This window comes from Mesoplodon bidens (assembly GCF_964165515.1).
Source record: "Mesoplodon bidens genome assembly, chromosome: 10".
NCBI lineage: Eukaryota > Metazoa > Chordata > Mammalia > Artiodactyla > Ziphiidae > Mesoplodon > Mesoplodon bidens.
In genome coordinates this window covers 62,741,764-62,764,576 of record NC_138172.1, presented here as the reverse complement: position 1 = coordinate 62,764,576, position 22,813 = coordinate 62,741,764, and the positions used below count along the sequence as shown (strand labels likewise).

The window sequence follows — 22,813 nt, the reverse complement described above, 5'->3', positions numbered from 1 at the left end:
CCGACTACTTCTATCAAATATGCTTTAGTTAGCAAAATCCTTTAAAAAACCATTCTGATAAGAGTAGAAAACATGCAGGTTGTACCTCGTCTATACTCTTCTTAACAATGGGCTTGTCAGGTTCCCCGCAAGCGGCAATGAGTTCAGAACCCAGGTTAATAACCATATCCAGCTCTTCCTGCAACCCGTCTATCTCCTCCCTTATGGCCTAGAATAAGAAATGACAGTCTTACTTTTAAGCCAAGCCACAATGAAACTAAAAAGATGCACACAGACATTGATGGTAGTTATTTCTAGGAGGCAGGATTGTAATCAATTTTTATTTTCTTCGTTCTGTTTTCTAAGTTTCGGCACTAAATTTTTTCAACAAGGGAACACAAGAGCCATTTTAAAGAAAAAACAGTGTCCTTTGAGGAACAAATGTCAAATGCTTATTATAAAGACAGTATTTAGGAAATAATTCCATGTAACATATACAAGAATAAGTCTTTCAAAAAAAAATCAACAATACTGAAAAGCATGGAAAGCCATTTTGTTTTTGTTTTTTAAACCAACTAGTTTGGCAATACACATTTAAAATAGACATAAGTATCATAAGAGTTCAGAGACTTCACACAAATTAATGTAATTTGCTTAGTAGATTTAGGATAATCTAACTCTAGATTTTCATTTTAACCCCAGGACATGTAAAGTACCAAACAAACAAACAAAAACTATGACAGAAATGCAGTATTCTACCTTGCTTTCATTTTCTTGGTTAAATACACTTATTCATTCAAGATGCATTTATTTACCAAGGATGAACGTGCCCCAAACCAGGCATCGGAGATACAGAGAAAATTAGATATGACTATTCCACTCAAGGGGCTCTGAGTCCACTGGGAAAGACACAGGTACAGTCAACGATAAGTCATGCTCTGCGTTAAGTCCTTTGCGTGATGAGAATGTTATACGGATGGACTAACTCAGCTGAGTATACAAGAGGGTGGAGGCTGGCAATCCAACTGAACCTTGAAGCTTGAGTGGGATCTGCCAAGGAGAGTGGCAGGAAAGATATTCTAGGCTAAGGAAATAAAATGTGCAAAGGTTCAGATGCTAGAAAGAGCATGGCAGCTTCAGAGAAAGCCGTAAGAGAAGGAGCTTGGTAAAGGAGCAGTCGAAAAAAATGGCTTTGGAAACACAGGCCTGGGCTAGGCTGGGATGGAAAAGGCTGATACCATGTTCCAGGTAGTTTGGACTTTAGGCAGTAGGCAGTGGATGCCTTGAGGGCTTTTAACCAGCAGGACAGCAAGAGGAGATCTAGAGGGACAACGGGCAACAAGGTTAGAGGCTGGCAGGAAGAGAGACTCCACAGGCAGGGGTACCGCTCAGATTACTTTCTTAGACAAGAAAGAGAGATGACAAGGCCCCGAAGTAAGGCAGAAACAATGGGGATGGAGAGAAACTTTCTAAATAAACATTCTCCATGGGAAACCTGCGGGTGGACTCTGTCCCCTACTACATCTCTGTGCATTCCACTTTCAGAACCAAATATAAATTTTAATAGCGTAATTCCAAATATTTATACCAAAGGAATCCAACATTCATGCTACCACAACTTACTTTTTAAACTTTTGTTTGTTTTTTTGTTTTTGCGGTATGCGGGCCTCTCACTGTTGTGGCCTCTCCTGTTGCGGAGCACAGGCTCCGGACGCACAGGCTCAACGGCCATGGCTCACGGGCCCAGCCGCTCCGTGGCATGTGGGATCTTCCCGGACCGGGGCACGAACCCACGTCCCCTGCATCAGCAGGTGGACTCTCAACCACTGCGCCACCAGGGAAGCCCTATTTTTTAAACTTTAAATGAGATTCTCTGCTTACCTCTGCTGCTTCTTGCTGTTGTTTTACTACCGAGGGATCGATCCCAGGATCCTCCAGACCCCGGATGAAGTCCTGAGTATCTTTAGTGGTGACCACCAGTGACATGTGATCACACCAGAACTTCTCTGCTAATTCCATCACATCCAGTAGCTTGGCTTCCCTTTCTTCCACCAGTGTGTGTATGTTCTCCCAAATGAAAACCATTTGGTCTAGCTTATCCTGAACAGCTACAGAGCAGAACAATATCAAAAAGACACACCTTTTAAGCAATAAAGCACAACGTTCTCATTCACCCAGGAACAATCATTCAATTTTCCAAGGATCTAAACCTGGACCAAATTTGGGTTGAGCCCAGTCTACTGGGTATCACTGGGCCCAATGGCCTTTCCAGGCAAATACAGGACCTGAGGGTGTCCTGCCCTCCGGAACCAAGGTTTCCTGACAAAAGACAACGCTCAGAGGCATGTGAACTCAGGGGAGACCTGAGTTCACCAAGGTTGGCCTTAGTATATTCTTTACGCTCTCCAAATCAAGAATAGAGATGTCTGCTTAGTCTCAGGAACACAACAAAGTAGGATACATATTTTGGGCTTACTTCTAGTGTCCTCTTACAGTGAATTTCCACTGACCTCTGCACAGGCCCTTCCTTTTGACCCCAGCTCAGACATTTAAGGTGCTTGGCTAGGGTCCTGGTTGCCATTTCTGTGGCTATGGGACAGAGTACCCATGACATAAAAGTAGTGTAGTCAGAGGAACAAATACCCCTAGGTTTGGTCTTATTACCATTATGCTTAACCAACTGATTTAAAGGGCCCGGAGAACATATGGCTTTTGTATCATGGCACATGTTGTAGTCACTCAACTGATTTCACAAACACAGGAAGACATTAACAAGGGACTGGTGTGCATAGCCCTTCCACCCCAAACATGTCACATCTGCAATACCTTTTCTAAAATCTGGTGTCTTGATATGCAACTGGACTGTCAAGGAACATTCACAATTGTTTTGAGTAAAGTTCAGTGGTTCCCTTATCCTGAAAGGATTACCTTTGGCAGATATGTCTTTGTCAGTGCCCTGGGACCGAGCGATCATCTCCTCTCCCCTCTGTCTGAGGGTCTCGTACAGAGGCTGCAGCTTCTCCATGTCCACCGCCACGTTCTTATTCTCATTGACCTGCTCCTTGATCTTCTCCACCTCTGCTGAGATGGAAGGCGGCTGCCGCAGACGCTCCACCACGCGCTCCAGGCTCTCCAGGATCTGGTCGATCTTGTCGTGGAACTGGGAGTGAAAGAGAAGGGCCATTTATGGGGGAAAAGACCTGTGACGCCAAGGGTGGGATTTAAAATGATAACACACCTATCTAATGTCACAGTCAAGAATGAAACCTTGGCCTTTCTGTTAACACATCCATCCAAAGAGTTACATCCAGCTGGTGTGTGAAGACACTCCTAAAATCACAACTCATATGCACCTCTCTGTGTCACACTGCTTATGGGGATGGGACTGCTTCTTGCAAATAACTGAGTAAATTCATTAAGAAACTGTATATGTTAATATATAATTGGACCACTTGACGGCAGCATTTTACTAGTGCTTCATCTTACCATAATTCAAATTAACTTTGAAAATTAGGTTCAATAATCTGGGTGTTTGTCTATCAACACTGATAGTTTTATTCACTTTTACGGATTATTTTGGCATCCTCAAAAAGTTGTATTATTAAATGTAAAATTCATGGGCAGTTTTGATGAGATGAAAGGGATTTCTTAAGTTATGAGTTTCCTGAACTAAAAAGTGTTAAAAAATTTAAAAAAACCAGAAACCTTCCTGATGTTGTCATGGAAGTTTATATTTAATTCCTGGCCAAACACATAGTCAGATCCATGAAAGAATTTTAAATTTCCACTTGCAAAGTCACCACAGACAATGAAGCAAAGTTACGAACGCTTGTTCATTTACAGATTCTACACTATCCTCAACGTTAAAGGAATCATCGGTCAGGATTACAGAAAATGGACCGCTCTCATGCCAGTGTATCTAACGATAAAAACCAAAACGGAAAATCTGTAGGTAACTGCAAATCAACTTCTTGAAAAAGGTATTTTCAAAACGAAAAAAAAAAATCGATTTCCAACTGCAAATTTTTTCCTTCTTATTCAGCCTAGCATTCATAGTCTTTCTTCTTATTGCTGTCTTGGGAATGTTTCATTAATGATGATAGTAACACTTTCTTTCATCTCTTCCGATGGCAAACACTACATTCTACTCTGCATGGACACTTATTTAGGTATCTGGACAACGATGACAGCTGTATGCTTCTTAAATCATTGAAAATTATGTTTTATTTATATATAAGCAGGCAGAGAAATGTAAGGATGGGACACTGGCAAATATCACCTCAGAGACCAAAACGTCAATACTCAGAGTTAATGCAGTGAAACAATTTTAGCTGGAATTGAATCAGCAGATCCGGGAAATGTCTTTCCACACTCTGCTGTCGGGGAGACCGTCGCACTGCTGGTGCAAAGCATTACCTGAGCAGACTGAGAAATGGCTTCATCCAGCGCCACAGCCCGCTTTTTGACATCTTCTTTAATTTGACTGTAGAGAGTGTCAGCAGCCACGTACTTCTCTTGGATAGAAGAGCCTTCCCTCGGGCTCAATTCCAGTAACTGCGGCCCAGTTTTGTTCATCTTATCTATATGCGGCTTGTGTTCGGCTATCAACTCTCGCAGTTGCTATAACAAAGCAAACAGCGTCTCAGTTTCTCAGAGGCACACCTCCACAGTACAGCTGTCAACATCCGCAGCGCATCCAGCTGGCAAGAAACTCCACACAAACACCCTCCCACCACAAGGCACTGAATGTACAACCCTCTGCCAGGAAGAGATCCCCTGACACAAAGATTAAACAACAGTCTGGTCATGTCAAAGTCCTTTTCAGGGCACATGCAAAAATGCTGGATGAGTGAAATAATGAATCCCAGTTTCATTATGCCTTTCCTACCAAGAGCAGTACAGTCTGACAAGAGTATTAGCCAAGGGTCATATTACATGAAAGGATTATGAACTCACTACATCCCAACCTACAGAGACCGAGCCATAACTCTCTGTATTCCTTTCTGCATACTCATGATACATACAAAAATTATTCAAAAGGAAGGAAGGGAGAGGGAGGGAGAGGAAGAAAGGAAGAGGAAAAAAGCACAGTAGAAGGTAGACACAATGCTGAGAGAGAACAATGACAGATAAAGCTAAGTTAGGGGATTTAAGCCCCCAAGGGGTTGTCATTACATTATATGTAAACCAATGTAAAATATGTCCATATATATTAGATTATATATCTGTGAGTCTGTTCTATGTACATATATGATATGTATGATATATAAACATAAACAAATCTATCTGTATTTATTTTTAAATGTTAATGGCTGCAAGGATAGTCAATCCATCAAATACACAGCTGTATACTGAGCATTATCTATAAAGTGTATTTAAGGAAAAATATGTGACCTATGAATATTCTGCATAATACAGTGTCATCTAATCAAGAGATACAATGATACTGATGCTAATGAGGGGGTGTGGAATCCAGGTGGAGCCCCATTCCTTCTAGGGAAATGGATCAATCTGGAATCTCTACACTCCACGGAATCCAGGGTCTCCCGTGACTGCCTGCAGGTCTCTCTGAGGCAGACCTCCGTGCGGCACTAAGGTGCCCTCTACTGTACTCCATTATTCACGAGGTTCCCTAATCAGCAGTTTCTCGTCCTCACCAGAAGATGTGTCTCCAAACTGTTTGCTATCCAGCCCCTAAGAAAAGCCTCTCTGAGAGAAATTCTATTCAGGAAAGACGGTCTAGAGGAAAGCGATCTTTCCATCATTCATCAAGGAGAATCACCAGGACGGCCACATACCTGGATTTTTATTAAAAGTGCCACTAAAATCAGTCATATAAATTATTTTCAAAGTGGTTGAGAAAACTGGTTCATTACATCATGAACAATCCCCAATGTACTATCTCTAGTTTTGAAGTTTTTCTGAAGACGGTCTCAAAACTCTTTTGGAAAAGAGGTAAATAAACACAAATTAAACTTGTAAAAAAAAAAAAAGGAGGAATGTCTACTGAATCTAACATGCTCTTCACAGCCCCTGGGTGGTCCAGGCTGTGAGTTCCTACTTGTGTTTTACATTGTTTGGTATCTTCATGCTGTTTTACAGAATGGAGGTGGTGACAGTAAGACCAGCCGCCATGCAATCTCATGGAGAAGAAACGTGTCACACGAGCTCTGGCTTCAATATTCTCGAAGGCATGTTTGAAAAACAAGCTCACACTTTGATTACCAAGAGACTCTCAGTAAAGTGAGGAATCTCTGCTGAGAGTTCTTGAGTGGCCTGGAGTCTAAGTAGATCTCACCTGTGTAGCATCACCATGAGACACCTGGGAGGTAGCCAGATGAGCCTTCTTAAGACCATTCCATGACAGACAAGAAAACAGCCACGGGATACCTACTTGGGGATGTGTGCACATGGAGAAAGGGCCCAGCAGGAGATGTCTTTTGCCTCATAGGTAACAAAATGATTCTTGGCAGCTATCCTAAGAGTCCACTTATGCTGGAGATACTTAATGTGAACTTAAAAGAGATCTACCATTTATTTATAACATGGTTCTCGGGGCCATTTTTCATTCCTGCCTAGAATGAACTAGAAGATGTTCCCAAGAACAGTGAAGAGGATGCTGTAAAGTTGCAGAAGAAATGCTGCAAATATTCTGAACAATTTAGCTTGAACAACTTGAAGACTTGGCTACGAAGTTTTGAAGCTCCCTTTCTAAATAAAAATCATACATTTGTTTTGAGAACTGAAAGATGATGCCAAACAAGAAAATTAACTCAATTTTGAAATTTTCCATTCAATAATGATCCTTTTCGTCCTATTTGATGTTATGCTAGAAAACAGCTATTCAGATCTCACTTCAGAGTAGAAGAAATCCATGAAACATTTTATACTAAAAATCATTCAGTGGGTAGGCATCAGGATTTCTCCCAAAAATAACCTTTCTACTAAAATTAAATTTAATTTTACTTAGTTTATAAGTCTTTCTCCCACTGAATTATTTACATAGAACACCATAAAATTTCCATTTTGCATTAAAGTGTTCTCTAAAGCTCTTCTAAACAAATACTTAGAGATATTCTTCAATGTCAATACACTAAAAAAGTAAACAAATACGATTAATAAGTATGTTACATACTTCAAACAATGATGTAATATATCCTGAGTTAAACTTTACACATGCACACACACAATGATTAGTCACGATGATCTGTACATCTTGTACAGATCTGGGAGAGCAACTAGGTTCACAAGATCATAAATAACAAGAATTCCAGACTTTCTTCTGACAGTCTTGAATCCTTTCACTCAAACCCTTGCAAAATTTTAAGCTACGTTAACATTTCGGAGACTACTGAAATGAGGGCCTCATAATGCCATTTTATGTGTTTAAAACATGACATATTTGTAGATGGAAATATACTCTCTCGTTTACTCATGTAAACTTATAGAAGCAGAGAACTTCAAAAGATTTCCATGTACAAAAGGGAAAGAAAAAAAGAAGTGGGGGGACAATTTGTCTTTAAACTTCAGCATTTTTTCCTTTTCACAGAATTCGATTTCACAACAATGCTATTTTGACGTATTTGTTATAGCGTACATTTCCTCCAAGCTTAATGTCCTTGTCTGCTTGATGTTGCTTCCATGTATTGCTACCTTTTGCTTACATTCTGGATGGCTCTAACCACTATATATTAGTCAAATTAGTGTACACTGAAAGCAATTCAACATGATCAGTTGAAAGTACTTTGAAAGCTTATTTCTCTAACATTTTAAAACAAGGATTTTGTTTCTGTACTCAGTTTACACTGCATACTACTGGGTAAAAGCTGTGACATCATGATGACATACACAGTGTGCCTGCCCACATGAGTCGTCCCACTGCAAAACTGGACAACAGGGCAGCAACTCGGAGGTAAGCAAACCGTGCAGACCAGAACACTAAAACTTCCTCATCCCAGAAGGTGTCTGCATTAGAAACACCCTAAAAATCATGATTCCCTTTCCATGGGGTCTCCAGCACTCTCTCTGGCACCAAGCTTACACGATGTTCTTCCTGCTGTTGCCTCAGGGTTTCGTACTCCAGCGCAGGGGCAGGAAGCTGAGTGATGATCCTCTGTACGTCTGTCAGCCACGGCCAAAGTTCTTCGTATGTTTCCCAGAACTGGTTAACCAGGGACTGTGCCCGTTCTAACTGCAGATACCTCTCTGAGTTTATCTGGCAGATGGCATCATAGTTCTTCAATACCTTGTCCAGTTTTTTCTAGAAAATCAGATGACAAAATGTGTTTAACCGGGCAGGCAGGCCAAGGAACACACATATATATACTCCAGAATGCTTGTCCAGCACAATATACCTGGTGCAGAGTAAGCACTCAACAATGCATGGTAAATGAATAACTCAACAGAGGCTAGTTAGATTTTAATTGCTTCTTTGTATAAAAGTTCACTTTAAATTAAAGAAAGGCCCTCCCATGTTGTTGCATAAGGAAGTCCCTCCTTTTCAAGGCTGAATAATATTCCATTGTATGCTAATGGTGTGTTCTTACTACAATAAAAAAATTTCATATACACATGTAGAAAATAGCAAAAATATCTTGAAAGTACAACTGGAGATCAGGCTGATAAAGGATGATATATTCCTGCAGTGGATTTCTACGCAGTTGTCAAAAATCAGGGGATTTGATGACATGGAGAACTTCTCAAAAAAAAAAAATTAGGTGACAAAACCACAAAATAAATAAATAAATAAAAAGCCTCAAGTTTTTATGACTAAGACACTGAGCTTCAAACATAAAAAGCAAAATTCTCCAGCCATTCTTCTAGGTCTTCTAGGTGAGAGAAAGGTCTGGCATGAGCCTGGCAACACTGACATTACTTTCTGTTAAAACATAAGGACTCTCTTTCACAAATGAAATTCTAAGAGGAGCTGCTGGTCAGCAAAATTAATTAAATAGATGAGAAGCAAAATAGAGCATTATGCTATCCACTGATTTTATGGGGTGGTTACAGAGATCTCGATTATGGTACAAATTCACTTCATAATCCAAAAGCAAAAGATAAAGCACAACAGCAATCCAATAAACCACAGAATAACATAAAAATTCTCTCATGATCATCTGTATTTTTCACACCAGGATCTTCACAAAAATAATAAAGGAAAGATTAAATTATAAACAAGTGAAGTGCCACTGTAGAGTATTTAAATAAAAGATTAAGTATTAATATACAGTGCACATTCTATTATTTGCCTATGGTATACCTTAGAAACAATGCACCGTCTTTTAAGTGTGATCTTACGCATATACATTTGTATATATTATTTTTGCCATAGGATATTTTCCTACCAGAAGCATTAATATGTATTAATTTCTTTAGGCTTCTCAGATGTCTGAATATGAATTGAACTAAACATTTTTATTTATGGCTGGTTTTCCATCAATCTAAAGGATCGTTAAAACTACATAAACTGAATACTTCCTTAATGATTCCGCTCCTTTTTTTCCTATACAGATTACTGTAACTTTATACAGAATGAATTTCAGTTAGAGAGAACCACATATTTTGAGTTTTGTTTCAGCTCCAGCGGCCCCAATGTTCCTGAAGCCTATAAACAACAGCTGACATACAGAATAACAATTTATACTGATAATAACAGTGATAATACAGAGAACATTAATTGGATGCTTAATGTATCCCAGTTACTCAAGGACTCAAACCTTAACAGCTTTTCTGTCTATTAAAAAAGATTATCCCCAGGGTGATTCCCTTAAGGAGTATTCCTTTCACTCTTATTCTATAAGCTTGAAAAATGCCTTATTTGAAACTAATGATTTAGCTGTTTAAACAGCAGCTGTGGATAAAGGAAAAGCGCTTTTCTCAGAGTGAAAGCCCCACACGTGCTGTTTGCTCACAAGTCTCACATCAGTCACGTGGACAAGATCATACCTTCATCGGCTGCTTTTCCTCTTCACTGCATGTGCTCATGATTTTATGTCCAGATTTAACAAGCTCATCAATAATATCCTTGTGTCGCAAAATCTCCATGGTGAATGTCTGTATTTACCAAAACAAAGATTTTTTTTTTAAAGAGTGTATGACTAAAACAAAAACAATTAGGCAAAGCAGTTAAAATGACCAAGTTACATTCAATCATGCAAGTGCATTTCCTTGGAGCACACTGACAAACCATGTAGATGCAACTGGAAATGTGTGTCTTCACCTTTTGAACCTGCAGCTGAGCGGAGGTCTGGTCTTGCTCAAGCCTGATGTCACCCAGAGATGTCAATTTTTTGTCTGTTTCACTAATCCAGGCTAACTCTGCATCAGCCGCTTGGTCAAACTAAACAAAAGATAAATAATCAGGTCAGCAAGTTCCTGTAACTGGTGCCAGAGAAATACCTATCTACATTTCTTTCAAATACCCTTATCACACAAATGGAAAATGTGAGCTGGTCTCTTCATGGCAACCTGAAATAATCCATGATAGTGACTGATGTTATAAAGAAAGGAGAACTTTCCACAGAGAAAGTAAACACAACCTCTTAAAACGTGCTGGATCCATAACACGACATTAATGATGTGAGGACAGCTAACACTGCTGCCTTCTCTCTGGTGGTGGTAAGGATTTTCTCTTTAGCAATACTATACAAATTGTGCAGCACAGGGAACTCTACTTAATGCACTGTGGTGTCCTAAATGGGAGGGAAATCCAAAAGGGAGGGGATATATGTATATGTATGGCTGATTCATTTTGCTGTGCAGTAGAAGCTAACGTAGCATCATAAAGCAACTATACTCCAATAAAAATTAATTAACAAAAAAAAAATCATAGTGTGCTCATGATCCTGTACTGCGATAACTGAAGAAAATGAGGAACTCTGCATCTTTCTGACATGGAAAGAGATCTGGAAAAAAAATACTATACAAATTGAAAAGCTATAAAAGTCAGTAGCTGGACACCATCTTTAAATCACTTCATCCTTCACTTTATCACGTTAATATGATAGGCAGGTAGCATGCTGTTATCAAAGTACAAGATCCCTAACAAAAAGAATGACATATTCCCATTTATTTACTCTGTGTGTATATGGGAAATACCTTTCTATGTATGCAGAGTATACCCCCAAATGTCTCATGTATCATTCTTTTACATCTCATTTGATAACAGCAGAAAACATTTTCAAGAGCATTCTTAAATATTTCAAGAGATTTTCTTTTCTTGAGCATAACAATAATTCATGGTAGAAATTTGTGAAGTATGGAAAAATATACAGAAGAAAATTAAAAGCTGGAGTTAATACCGTTGGTATTCTAGTGAATTTTCTTCCAGAAGTTGAGACTTAGAAAGCTCTGGGATAATACTGTATAAACAGTTTCATATCCTGCTTTTACATTTATCATGAACATTTACCATGTCATATAAATGTGACTTTTTAAATACCATCATTGTATTCTAGCATACCTGGATATTTTCACTTAGGTTCTCTGCATTTTTTCACTATTATATAAACAAGCCTGTAACGAATATCCTTGTATATAAATCTCTGTTGGCATCTCTAATTAGCTCCTTAGGGTAGATTCCTAGAAGTTGACTTCTAAGTCAAAGAGCATGAACATTTTCAGTACCTTGCATCAGATAAACCCCATGCCTTCCAGTTACCAGAAATGAGTACAGAGGGCAAGTGACACCACAGCACCAACCATAAATGGTAACTAACAAAGCCTCAGTGGGAAAAGTGCAGGGGGATGGACGCTGCGATTTTCAAGTCCAGTACTGCCCGAACCTCTAATGTTTCAAGAGCACCTGGAAATCCAGATTGGGGTCAGGGGATAACTAAGGGAGGGGAGACAAGGGTGGAGGTAAGGAACTAAACTGGAAAACAGTTCATACTTTTAAGACACTAGGCAACACTCCGCAGACTCACAGGAGGATGGGGTAGACCTACTTTTACCCTATCTCACAAGTACATCTCAGAGCCCTGGGCATTATACACAACGCATACAAGGAACCTCTGGGAGGAGAGAGAAGAAAGCAGAGCTGCTATGAGTCTTGGACCCGAGGAGAAGCACGGGGGTGAGTTCCCTGGGTTTTCTTTGGCTTCCCATACCCTGGACTGGATGCTGGAGAAACTGCCACCCAGGAGCACCCAGAGGTGCAGAAAAAGCCCCAGGAAAACCTGTCTCCAGTCAAAGGAGCAGGAAAGGGGCAGCCTTGCAAGACAGAAAACGTATAGACAATAACCATTCTACTCCAACCAAACACCACAGAAAAAAGCCTTGGTCTCCCCACACTGCTGCCAAGCAAGGCTGAACGGGGAGCCCAGATTTCCACCCGCCTGAGCCTGGGCCCGACACCCCTGCCAGGGTGATGTCAGCGAAGTCGGGAGCTGGAACTTTCACTCCCACAGGCGAACACAGACCCCTGCTCCCGGGTCAGTGGAGACCACATGGGGAGCCTGGACCTCCCCCTCTCCTCAGGGTGGCATCAGAGAAAGCTTGTGGACAGTCAGGATTTTCACCATGGTGTCAGGGAGCTGGAACTCCCACTCCCACCCAACAGTGAGCGGCGCCCGCCCCACCGCCCTTAGGTGTCCCACGAGGCTGCCTGGGGGACCTGAGATCTCCCTTCACCTGGCAGCATCCCTCCTGCCTCTGCCAGAGCGGTGTCAGGAAAGCCGGCTAAAACAGAAGGCTTAATGAAGACCCAAGACACACAACACCGAGGACCCAGAAGAACTCAAACCGAATTAACGAGGATTATCAGCAGAGGCTAATACCTAGAAGATGATGTGAGAATTATCTGGCAGATTTCAAAGCAACCATGATAAAAATGTTCCATGAGCAATTTCAAACGCAGTGGAAATGAGGGAAAAATTAGAAGGCCTCGGCAACAAAATAGCAAGTCTCAGCAAAGACACAGAATGTATGGAGAAAAACCATATGGAAATTTTTAGAACTTAAAAATGTAATGGGCTTCCCTGGTGGCGCAGTGGTTGAGAGGCCGCCTGCCGATGCAGGGGACACGGGTTCGTGCCCCGGTCCAGGAGGATCCCACATGCCTCGGAGCGGCTGGGCCCGTGAGCCATGGCCGCTGAGCCTGCGCGTCTGCAGCCTGTGCTCCGCAACGGGAGAGGCTACAACAGTGAGAGGCCCGCGTACCGCAAAAAAAAAAAAAAAAAAAAAAGTAATAACTGAAATAAAAGCTCAGTTGATGAGACCAAGGAAGAGGACAGAGGAAAGAATGAGTGAAGCAGAAAACAGAATCACAGAAATCACCCAGACTGAATAACAGAAAATAGACTGAAAAAAATGAACAGAGCCCAGGGCCTGAGGAACTATAATAAAAGAAAATTGAAGTCACTGAGTCCCAGAAGGAGAGGAGAAGTTGGCTATGGCTGGAAAGTACTCAAACATTCTTGAAATAATAAAGTTAGAGAAATGGAGACCAGATTTGTGGCCAGGAGTTGAGGAAGAGGCAGAGGTGGGAGGGGACGGGTGTGGCTATAACAGGGCAGCATGAGGGGTCCCTGTGACGGAAACGTTCCCTGTCTTGACGGCAGCCGTGTCAATTCCCTGCTCATGACGTTGTACCATAATTTTGCGAGATGCTACCACTGGGGAAGCTGGGTGAATGGTACAACGGGACCTCTATATTCTGTTTTACAGCTGCATGTGAATCTACAGTTATCTTAAAACAAGTTAATTGAAAAAAAATAACTCTGCGTGGGTAACCTCTCATCTGTAAGTCCTGTCTGCATTTTCTCTTTTAGATCTATGCTACCAAGTTGCCCTGGATGTACTGATTCATATTCCCACGAGCAGAGTTTGGCTATCCCCTCATCAAAATGGGGTACATAACTTATTCTTTAATAATCTTTGTCAAGCTTCTCAGTGAACTTTTCTTAATTATAAGGGCATAACCTGCCAGTGCAGCCTGGCACAAAAGACAGCACTGATTAAGTCATTGTGATGGTTCCAATCTCACAGGTAAAAAATTACCAATTATATAAGTGAAAAATTCTTAATATTACTGAATTATTATTTGTTTACATTTTTTTCTACCTATCATGAACCCACTTGCTTTCACCTTTACTAAGTAATGAATGAGTAAATGAATACTAAAGCTATTTGCAGGTCAAGTTCTTTTAGTCAACAAGTTTAGATAGAAAAAAATTTAGATAATCATCTAAATATGGGCCAAAGCAGAAGTATAACAGGGGTTAAAATAATACTTTTACATTTACCTTTAAAAACCAATGGCATAAAGATATGAAAAGGAAGATACGGTGTAACAGACCTTTACTTAATCTCTAGAAGTGCTACCGAACAAAATCTGAATATAAACCAACATCTAACCAAAAATCATGTAAAGTCAGGCTGCTCTGAGACTCCTCTGGTGTCGGGGCAGCCGTCACACTGTCGTGTGTGAGGACTGGACACATATCCCATGGGTCCTCCTCCAAGTGTCACACATCTGAGAGGATCGCTGACAGGCAAAGTTGCTCCAGACAGAAATGCAGAGCTTTAGTCGTCAGAGTGGGCGAGCTCCCCGATAAGGGCAGTACCTCTAAAATGACTCCGCACGTTTATATATTCAAGCAGAAGTCTTTCTCTTTCCTCTGTTTCCCATAACAGCATGCACTGTTTTCTGAAGCCGCCTCGTGATTTGCACGTAGCGGTGTTAATAAATATTCTGCCCACTAATTCATTACTTTTGCTGCTACGGGGACAAGTCAGAACAATGTGGACTCCAGAAGGAATCCTGATAAGCCATTTGAAAAATTCTATCTTCATCTGGTTCAATAATTGTTACATGACTTAGTTTCAAATGGAATTACTCATTAGCAATTGCTGATCAATGTGAAGAAGAAAAAAAATTTCATCAACTAATTCAGCAGCTTCAGATGTGGAAAAAGAAATCGTCACAACAAACAAGTGGAAGAGACTGATCATTCGCTTTCAAGCCGCACATGGTGGAACTCCAGGGTAAAGCTCTACTATGTGATGCACTCAGCACAAAACTGAGAAAAAATAGTCCAGCCCTTCCTACCAGAGTGCAAATGCTGCAAGATATTAAGAATAAAATTTAACAGGAATTTTTTTTCTTCTACTGGTCCCTGAAAAAAATAAAGTGATGTCCCCACCCCTCTTGTTTGTGTTCAGGCTAATTTTAGGATTTATATGACAGTCCTTATAAAGAAAGGCAGATTGCTGGTGTTAATATTAGTTTAATAATAAGTCTCCCTTTCTGGAAGAAAAAAAAACAAAAAGCATCCAGTGAAAACCAGTATGATGACACCATCCAAGTTGCCAAAAGAGAAAGCTGAAACTCAAACACTGTTTCTTGAACCAAGGCAAATATTTGCTCTGCTAAAAGAAAACAAGACTTCAAGCAGAAATTTCCCTCTGTCCTTTGAAAGGTTTTTTTATTACATTAGAAAATATTTAATGTCCAACAATGAAAGGAGTAGTCCCAGGGTCTACATGAAGCAATTTACAGTCCAGCAAGGCATTTTTATTTAGGTCTGTGACTCTTTCAAACAACTACTTAATATGAGTATTTCTAACAGACCATGAAATGGCTTATTTCACATGTGAGTAACGTGGACAGCAAGCTCCCTATACCAAATTTTAATAAATTTGCTTACTACTCATACAAGTAGCAAAAAAATGACTTCAAATGAATTGTAGAGAGTGTTAGCATCCTTAACTGCATTCTGGGAAATATTCTAATACACATCATCCCTGGAGTCCAACTATCAACCCCAGTTACTGTAATTCCCAGTATAGTTGAACTAGTATTTCAGAAACTTCCTACAAGTTGGTGAAAAACATTTTAATTGGCTAATCTCTAAATATTCCTGAAAAACACACTGTAAAACAGTAACTGCCAACATTCTACTGAACACACTGTTCTAAGTGCTTGAACATGCAAGAATATACAGTTGCTGTCAGGATAAAAGGACATAATGTGGGTATTACCACTAATCCCATTTACAGCCGAGGAAGCCAAGGCAGAGAGAGGTTAACTGACTCACCAGAGGTTACCCAGCTTGTAAATGTCGGGTCTGAGATTCAAACCATGGTGGTCTGACCCCAGAGCCTACACTTGCGGTTGCCCTGTTACATCCCTCGTGCTTGTACACAATTTGGGCTCAGTCACTCAAAATATTCATGGGATTTCACCAATATCGGCTCAAATACCACAACAGTCAATAAGTGGTGGGTTTTCACTTACTATTTAAATGTTTCTCCCATGTCTGACAAACTGCTTTTGTAATTATCTAGGAAGTTTCTCTTGCGTGGAAGCAGAGGTTTAAGAAAGACAGAGTGATGAGCAAACTTTAACCTCCGGGACATCCTCTTACTCCCTTCCCCTGGCGAGGGTCTTAGCGCTTGCTTTCTTTTGATTAGCATTTCCTTCCATTTTTCTTCACATTATTCATAACCCAGCCCATATTTTCCCACCGTAAACAAATCTCACTTCCGTGGGGGAGGTTTCCTTCTAGTTCTTTAAAAGAAATTAATAGGTGTGATTTTTCTCCCAAGCTGATCCCTAATGACCCAATGAACTGTTTATTTTAATTGCACCCATGTGCCTTTATATTGGGGGGTTATGAAGGCCCAATAAAATAAGCCAGGCAATTAGAACTGTCAGAGAGTGCCTGGGATGCGCAGACCCAGTGAAATACACACTTTAGCACCTTCTGATAATTGCACATTTATAAGAGGCAAAGCACAACAAAATGCTCTGGGGTTTAAACAATCACAGTGATCTGAATTCAGGCTGTAAGTCTGTACGTCTTTCAAGCAAAAGCTCCTTTCCCCATTTCCACATGGGTCATTTGGTTCAGTATGCAATTAGAGAAAGAAAGCAGCAAAGCTAAGTTACTTTGTGTAGGTTTAACATGCAAAAATACCCACAGTTTCTAACTCAGATAATGGCAGGCATTGTGAGAAGGAGGCAGCTGTTTTGCTTTTTTCTAAAGTTCACAATCACTGTTTACTAAGCTGCCTTATTCCACTCAGATTTTTCTTAAAACTTATGAACGGGCCCAATTAAAAAAAAAATCCTCTTCAGAATATTGATGCCGGCAAATCTGCAGAGTCAGACTCAGGAGCTTATTAACTGGTCACAATGAATGTACACCGTCCTCAGGCATCTGCCAATAACTGAGGCTGTTCCATTATTTCCAAAATAATAATAAACATCACTCTACTTTACATAAGGCTCTCGGCCCTATGATCTCAAAATTCAATGACACATCTTTTCAAAACTGCTATGTGATACAGAATTAACATGAAAAATCTAACCACGTCACATCAGAAGTTTTTTGAAAACTAAACGTATACCGGACGGATACGAAGCCCATGCTAACGAGAAGGTATCTGGACACCCCCTTCCCTCCTCTCTTCAGACCTCAGCCCTTTTCCACGTTTGCCTGACATCTTCCATGTCAATCAACACCCTCTGTGATGGTGGCCTGACTGTTCACAATGTCCCTACACGGCTGGTGAATTCCAAAATGCAGGTTATACCAGTAAAAAGGAAGCAGGCCTGTACATAAACAATCTTAATGTCAAAAGATGCAAACATCTTAAGAGAAAGCTGCTTGGAAAACCGGACATTCAGTTATTTTCAACCTAGTTGAATTTAGTCCGGTTATTCGGGGAGGAAGCATCAAATCTATAAATTTAAAAACTACCAAGTCATTTGCAAGGCCCATATCCTCACTCCATCACTCGTGGTTGGGTATGTCGGGGGAGGGATCTGGAAGGAGTAGCTCTTAATAAAACAAGATGTATGTGCCTAAGGTGTGCAGAAAAAGGTGGGCTGCCGTCAGACCATGTCCACGGTTCAGGTGGAGAAGAAACAGAATGGTAGATGATTTGTTTATACAACGTAAAACAAATCATACAAAATATGCGGTTCGTATCCAAGTCTAAAGATTTTTGTTTGTACCATTCCTTTTGTATTTCATGGACACATTATCACTGGATAAAGAGAAAACAAGTATTTGAGTATCAAACTGTACTCTGGTCCTAATTCCAAACATCTATAAGTGGGCAAGGTTATAAAACAATTTTCAGTGATATATTAGGTCCTTTCTAAACTTGTTAATTATGAGTTTAGAAACTATTCTTTTGAGTGCAAAACTAAATCTCTGCCAAACCAGAAAGACAGGTACCAGTGTGTTCTTAAATTTGCCAAGAGAGACAGAGAGAGAGGGAGAGAGAGATTTCCTGATCCTTTCAGTTTACGTGCCCAAGTCTCACAGGCCTTATGGTTGGAAATATCCTCATACTTCTATTTTGCTGCAATATTGGCGCCTTCCTTCGGATTACTGAAGGAGGTTAGAAAAAAAAATGGATCACCTCCTGCCTTAGGATTTCTCCTCTCTACCTGATTTATAAAGAGGCCCTTTAGGGAGGTAGAATGAGATCTGGATTAAGCCCTGGTTACAACTCCACCACACACTAGCTGTGGGACCCCAGGCAGGTCACCTGCCCACACACTGCATATGCTCCTCCCAGCTCTAAACGGTACCTCTCAGCCTTACTGGAAAGGTATTCTCTTCTTTCCTTTTTTTTTTAAATTGGCTTAAGTGAATTTTATTGGTTTCCTTTATTACTGGAGGTATTCCATTAGGCAGACTTGCAGGCATTTCAAAGGAATGCACATACTAGTACAGAATAAATACATATAAACAACCAGAAGATATTAATATATCAATAGCACTATTATTAGTTATGACCTACCGGTAGTGAGATACTTTTACTAAACAATCTCCCCCTCTCTCACAAGGAAGCCTTGAAGGATAGAGACCACAGTGTTTGCACGTTCTTGCTTCTACGAGTTTTTCTGTATTCTTTCACAAAGTCTTGAAACTTTCAGTAAGGAATGGTTTTATCCAGAAAAAAAGCCCCAATAATTGTTATTTTCCTACAGGGTATATGTTTTAGATTCGAGAAAACACAGACCAACCTGTGGAAAACATTTGCAAAACTCTGAATAGAACTGGGCTACAGTTAATGACCTTGGCACCTGGCAGAGCTTACAAACCGGTAGGCGCTCAGCCTGTCACCTGCCCTTGAAAGCAGCTCCTTTGCCCCTTTCCTGTTTGCCCATTTCTGTTCCCCTCTAACCTTAGAAGAGAGCCTAATTATAGGAATGAGATCACTAAGCAATTGAAACTAACTCCTGACTTATGTTCTCCTGAATGTGCACCATGCCTTGTCTAACCTGTGGATTCTTTTCCTAGATTTCAAGAAGTAAGAATGAAGAATTAAGCAGTTAAAAATGACTAGCTCTCTACCTCCAACAGCCCCCTTAGCAATCCTGCAGGAGATCATGGGGGCAAGATAACATGTGAAGAGAGAGTCAGCCAGTCTGCACCCAATGGACAAGGATGCAGAACCCAACCTCCTGCCTCGATGATTCACTGAGATTCTTTTCCCTTTAAAAACTGTCATGGCTGAGGAGAATCTTCAGAATTGGTCTCTGGACACAAGTCCACCTTCTCCCCAGACTGCTGGCTTTTCTGATTAAAGCACTTTCCTTTCTACTGACACTTGCCTCTCGAGTTATTGGCTTGTGAGCAGCAAGCAGCCAAACCTCGGTTTGGTTACACCCTTATTACTGTCTTCCTTCCCTGAACTAGCCAACCACACTCAGCTTCTCAAGAAAATTCTACTCCCAAGAGGACAGAATATTTGTCGTGCTATTTAGAGAAGTCTTCAGTGCCAACTATGAAAGGTCGAAAGAAATTTTGGTGAAAAACAATCCAACTCTTTTCAAATAGTTGAATAAACTTCACAAATAAACACGCTTATTATCCTATGATAATGAGGCATACAAATTCCTCCAAACTTTGAAAACAGAGCCATGCAAATGCATTCCTCAGGCATGAAGGCCTCCCTCACAAAAATGTCTGAGGCAGGCCTTTTGCTATCGTTGTATTCCATCGGCTTTTGTGATTCCAGAGCACTGCACTGAAATGAGAAGTGAGGCGCCATGTTTTAGAATTAGATAAATTACACTTTTACAGCAACCTTAGAGAATGAATTTTGGATGCTCCACACGAGCTGCTTGATTTGTGTTTCTTGCTTTTGGCTGGGATGTGCAAAGGCTGAGTCATCCACCTTCCCAAGCCCTGTTCCACAGTACACGGCAAAACCCTACTAACTCTGTCAGAGTAAGTCTGCAACAAGAGGCTGATGACTTAATATAAATATTCAGAGATTTCCATAAAAGTTAATCAAAACATGTATTACAGGTTTCTAGATCCAGGACCCCTCCATCCCCTTTTTGCCCATAGTCTTCTGAGAGAGCTGTGGCTAAGGGGTGGGGTCTATAAAACTCTCTGGAACCAGAAACTGTACGAGTTGCAGACAGGTCAGCAACGATCATTTTTTCCCCTTTCAGTCATCTTCAGAAAAAAACGACATCACCAACACAACTGTTTCCTTTTTAGAAAGAATTCAGCCTTTCTTTGCCATGTACATCAAGGAACAGTTAATAGTGACTTACACGATAACTCAAAATATTTACTCACACACAGATTAGATGCAGCCAGGGCATAAAATTAACATGAGCAGCATGCACACATGTACACAAAAGGCATTTTGTCTGGACAGCAGGAGAACGGCGCTAGTCCTGCCAGTGGCTGACTTGCTGAGGCTGGGAGACCAGCAGGTAGATGGCTGCCAACAATGTAGAGATGAGCCTTGCCCAGCACTCAGATGTCCAAGTACCCCAGCTAAATGCTTTTCAAACCCCTTCCGCTGTGGAAGCATAACCAATGAATGGAACCACCACCCACCGTCATCTCTGATCAGGTGGAGGCCCTGGGAGCAAGTGGAGGAAACAAACTGCCCAGACGCCCAAGCGTTCGCCTACCTGCTGGGACCTCAGGATGGCCGCGTCAATCTCCTCCACCTTCTGTGTGATGGTGTCGCTCACCAAGCGGTAGCGTTCGTTGTCCTTGGCCACCATTTTTTCCAGCCCTTCCCTCGCCCTCCAGGGCACCAGCTCCAGGAGGGCAGAGCTCACTTCGTTAAGGGAGTCCAGCAGGGCTTTGCTGCTCTTAGCTTCCTTCTTTAGCTCCTGAAAACAGAAGGAAGAAAACACAAACCTGTGGGAAACACCAAGTCTGAACGGGCTTCTCCTCTAACTGTCCTTGGGGCTAAAGCCCTTCACAGGCCAACGTGATGCACGGATCACCTTAACGCCGGTTACCCCAGTTCTATACCCCTTGGTTACTTAAAGCTATTTTTCAGAAAGGAAAGTGTTCCCTGAGAAGTTCCAAAGAACACTTCCTTTGTCAACATGGCAAGACTTTAGCTTTGAAATGTAATATAAACGTTTAAAAATTGGGAACCCAAACCTGGCAAGTTAACCCAGCAAGTTAATCCAGCTTGCTGGTAACCTCAGAGTAATCAGGTACCAGAAAACTAAAGAGGAAAGTCCAAACCAGAATCAAGGGACCCTCAAAACGAGGACGCCCTGGCTTTAAATCATCCCAGTTGAATCATTATAGGCTCAGTGGACCTGACCTCCCAGACTGCCTTCACCCATGTGTGATCGTACTTCAGGGATGATAAAAACTGAGGCGGACAACTCTAAGAAGGATGATCAGCATGAGAGAATACCCCTCGTGCAATATAATTAGAAAAGCCACCTCATGCTTGGCATCTATCTTATAAAGGTATCACTATTCTAACCAAATTATGTGTATCTCTGAAAACAGTGATCATTTTCCTTTTTTTTTTTTTCTGTTTTTATCATTCTGTTTCTATAAGATTCGAGAAACAAATGACAATATGCTGTTTTCATGTCTGGGCTCCTAAAAGTTTAAAGAGCTGATCTGCTGCCAATTTCTGTTGGGTCCACGCCCACCAAGGCATCCTTAAGTATATTAGTAATGACATGTGATAAATATCACTTCGCCCCTGTGTGAATAAGGCTCCCTGAGAGATAACAAGCGGATCCAAAGAGTGTATAAATCGGAGCGTACTTTTTGCCTTGCGTGTGCTTGGCTGGAGGCTTCCCCCTTCAGAACCTGCGTTTCGTATGAACGCAACTCGACCTCCACCTTGTCCAGCCAGGCGCACAGCCCCTCGTGCGTGGAGTGCAGTCGCCTCGCGAGCTGCAGTGCCTGATCCAGGGTCTTGGCGACGTCTGTGCTCAGTTTAGTGATGTCTTGGTACCTCGCTTTAATGGCTTCCAATTTATCTTGAATTATTAAAACTTCATCACCTAGAATTTCAAAGGCATGTCATATCTCATGAAAGGGGAAGACGAGTTCTTCAGCTAAAGAAGTTCTGACCCAAGAAAAGCCCTTTCCTAGGTTTGAATTTTTCTGAGGATATCTGGCGAATGTAAACAGCTCTGAAAATGCAAATATAAAAACTGTAAAGGGCTATGTGGAAAGCACCACCTTTGCAACTATTTGTACGGTCTTTCCATTTTCAAGCACTGGGGTTAAAAACTGCCTAGGTTTGCATACTGAGTTTGTGGCTCACTATCTTGCACAAGACACTTCACCTCTCTCTGTGCCCCTGGTTACTTATCATTACGAACAGAACCTACTTCATAAAGTTGTGATAAAAATTCAATGAGTTTACATTTGCAAAATGTTTAGAACAGTGCCTGCCACATATACACATTTATATATGTATAATCTATGCATGTGTGTGTGTGTGTGTGTGTGTGTGTTAAAAATAATAAGCTCGGGGCTTCCCTGGTGGTGCAGTGGTTGAGAGTCCGCCTGCCGATGCAGGGGACACGGGTTCGTGCCCCGGTCTGGGAAGATCCCACATGCCGCGGAGCGGC

General features: G+C 41.2%; 1 protein-coding gene across 8 annotated transcripts in view; it reads right to left on the bottom strand.

Moving 5' to 3' along the window:
• DST (dystonin) overlaps window positions 1-22,813 on the bottom strand; it is a 487,209-nt gene that overhangs the window by 51,708 nt on the left and 412,688 nt on the right. For all 8 annotated transcript variants that reach the window (XM_081247517.1, XM_081247515.1, XM_081247513.1 and 5 more), the window contains 9 exons: window positions 21,996-22,237; window positions 20,879-21,085; window positions 10,199-10,318; window positions 9,925-10,032; window positions 8,021-8,239; window positions 4,396-4,599; window positions 2,908-3,139; window positions 1,861-2,087; window positions 86-208 (listed from right to left, as the gene is read on the bottom strand). In XM_081247517.1, coding sequence (XP_081103643.1) covers window positions 86-208; window positions 1,861-2,087; window positions 2,908-3,139; window positions 4,396-4,599; window positions 8,021-8,239; window positions 9,925-10,032; window positions 10,199-10,318; window positions 20,879-21,085; window positions 21,996-22,237 — 1,682 coding nt within the window. The remainder of the gene's footprint in view (window positions 1-85; window positions 209-1,860; window positions 2,088-2,907; window positions 3,140-4,395; window positions 4,600-8,020; window positions 8,240-9,924; window positions 10,033-10,198; window positions 10,319-20,878; window positions 21,086-21,995; window positions 22,238-22,813) is intronic.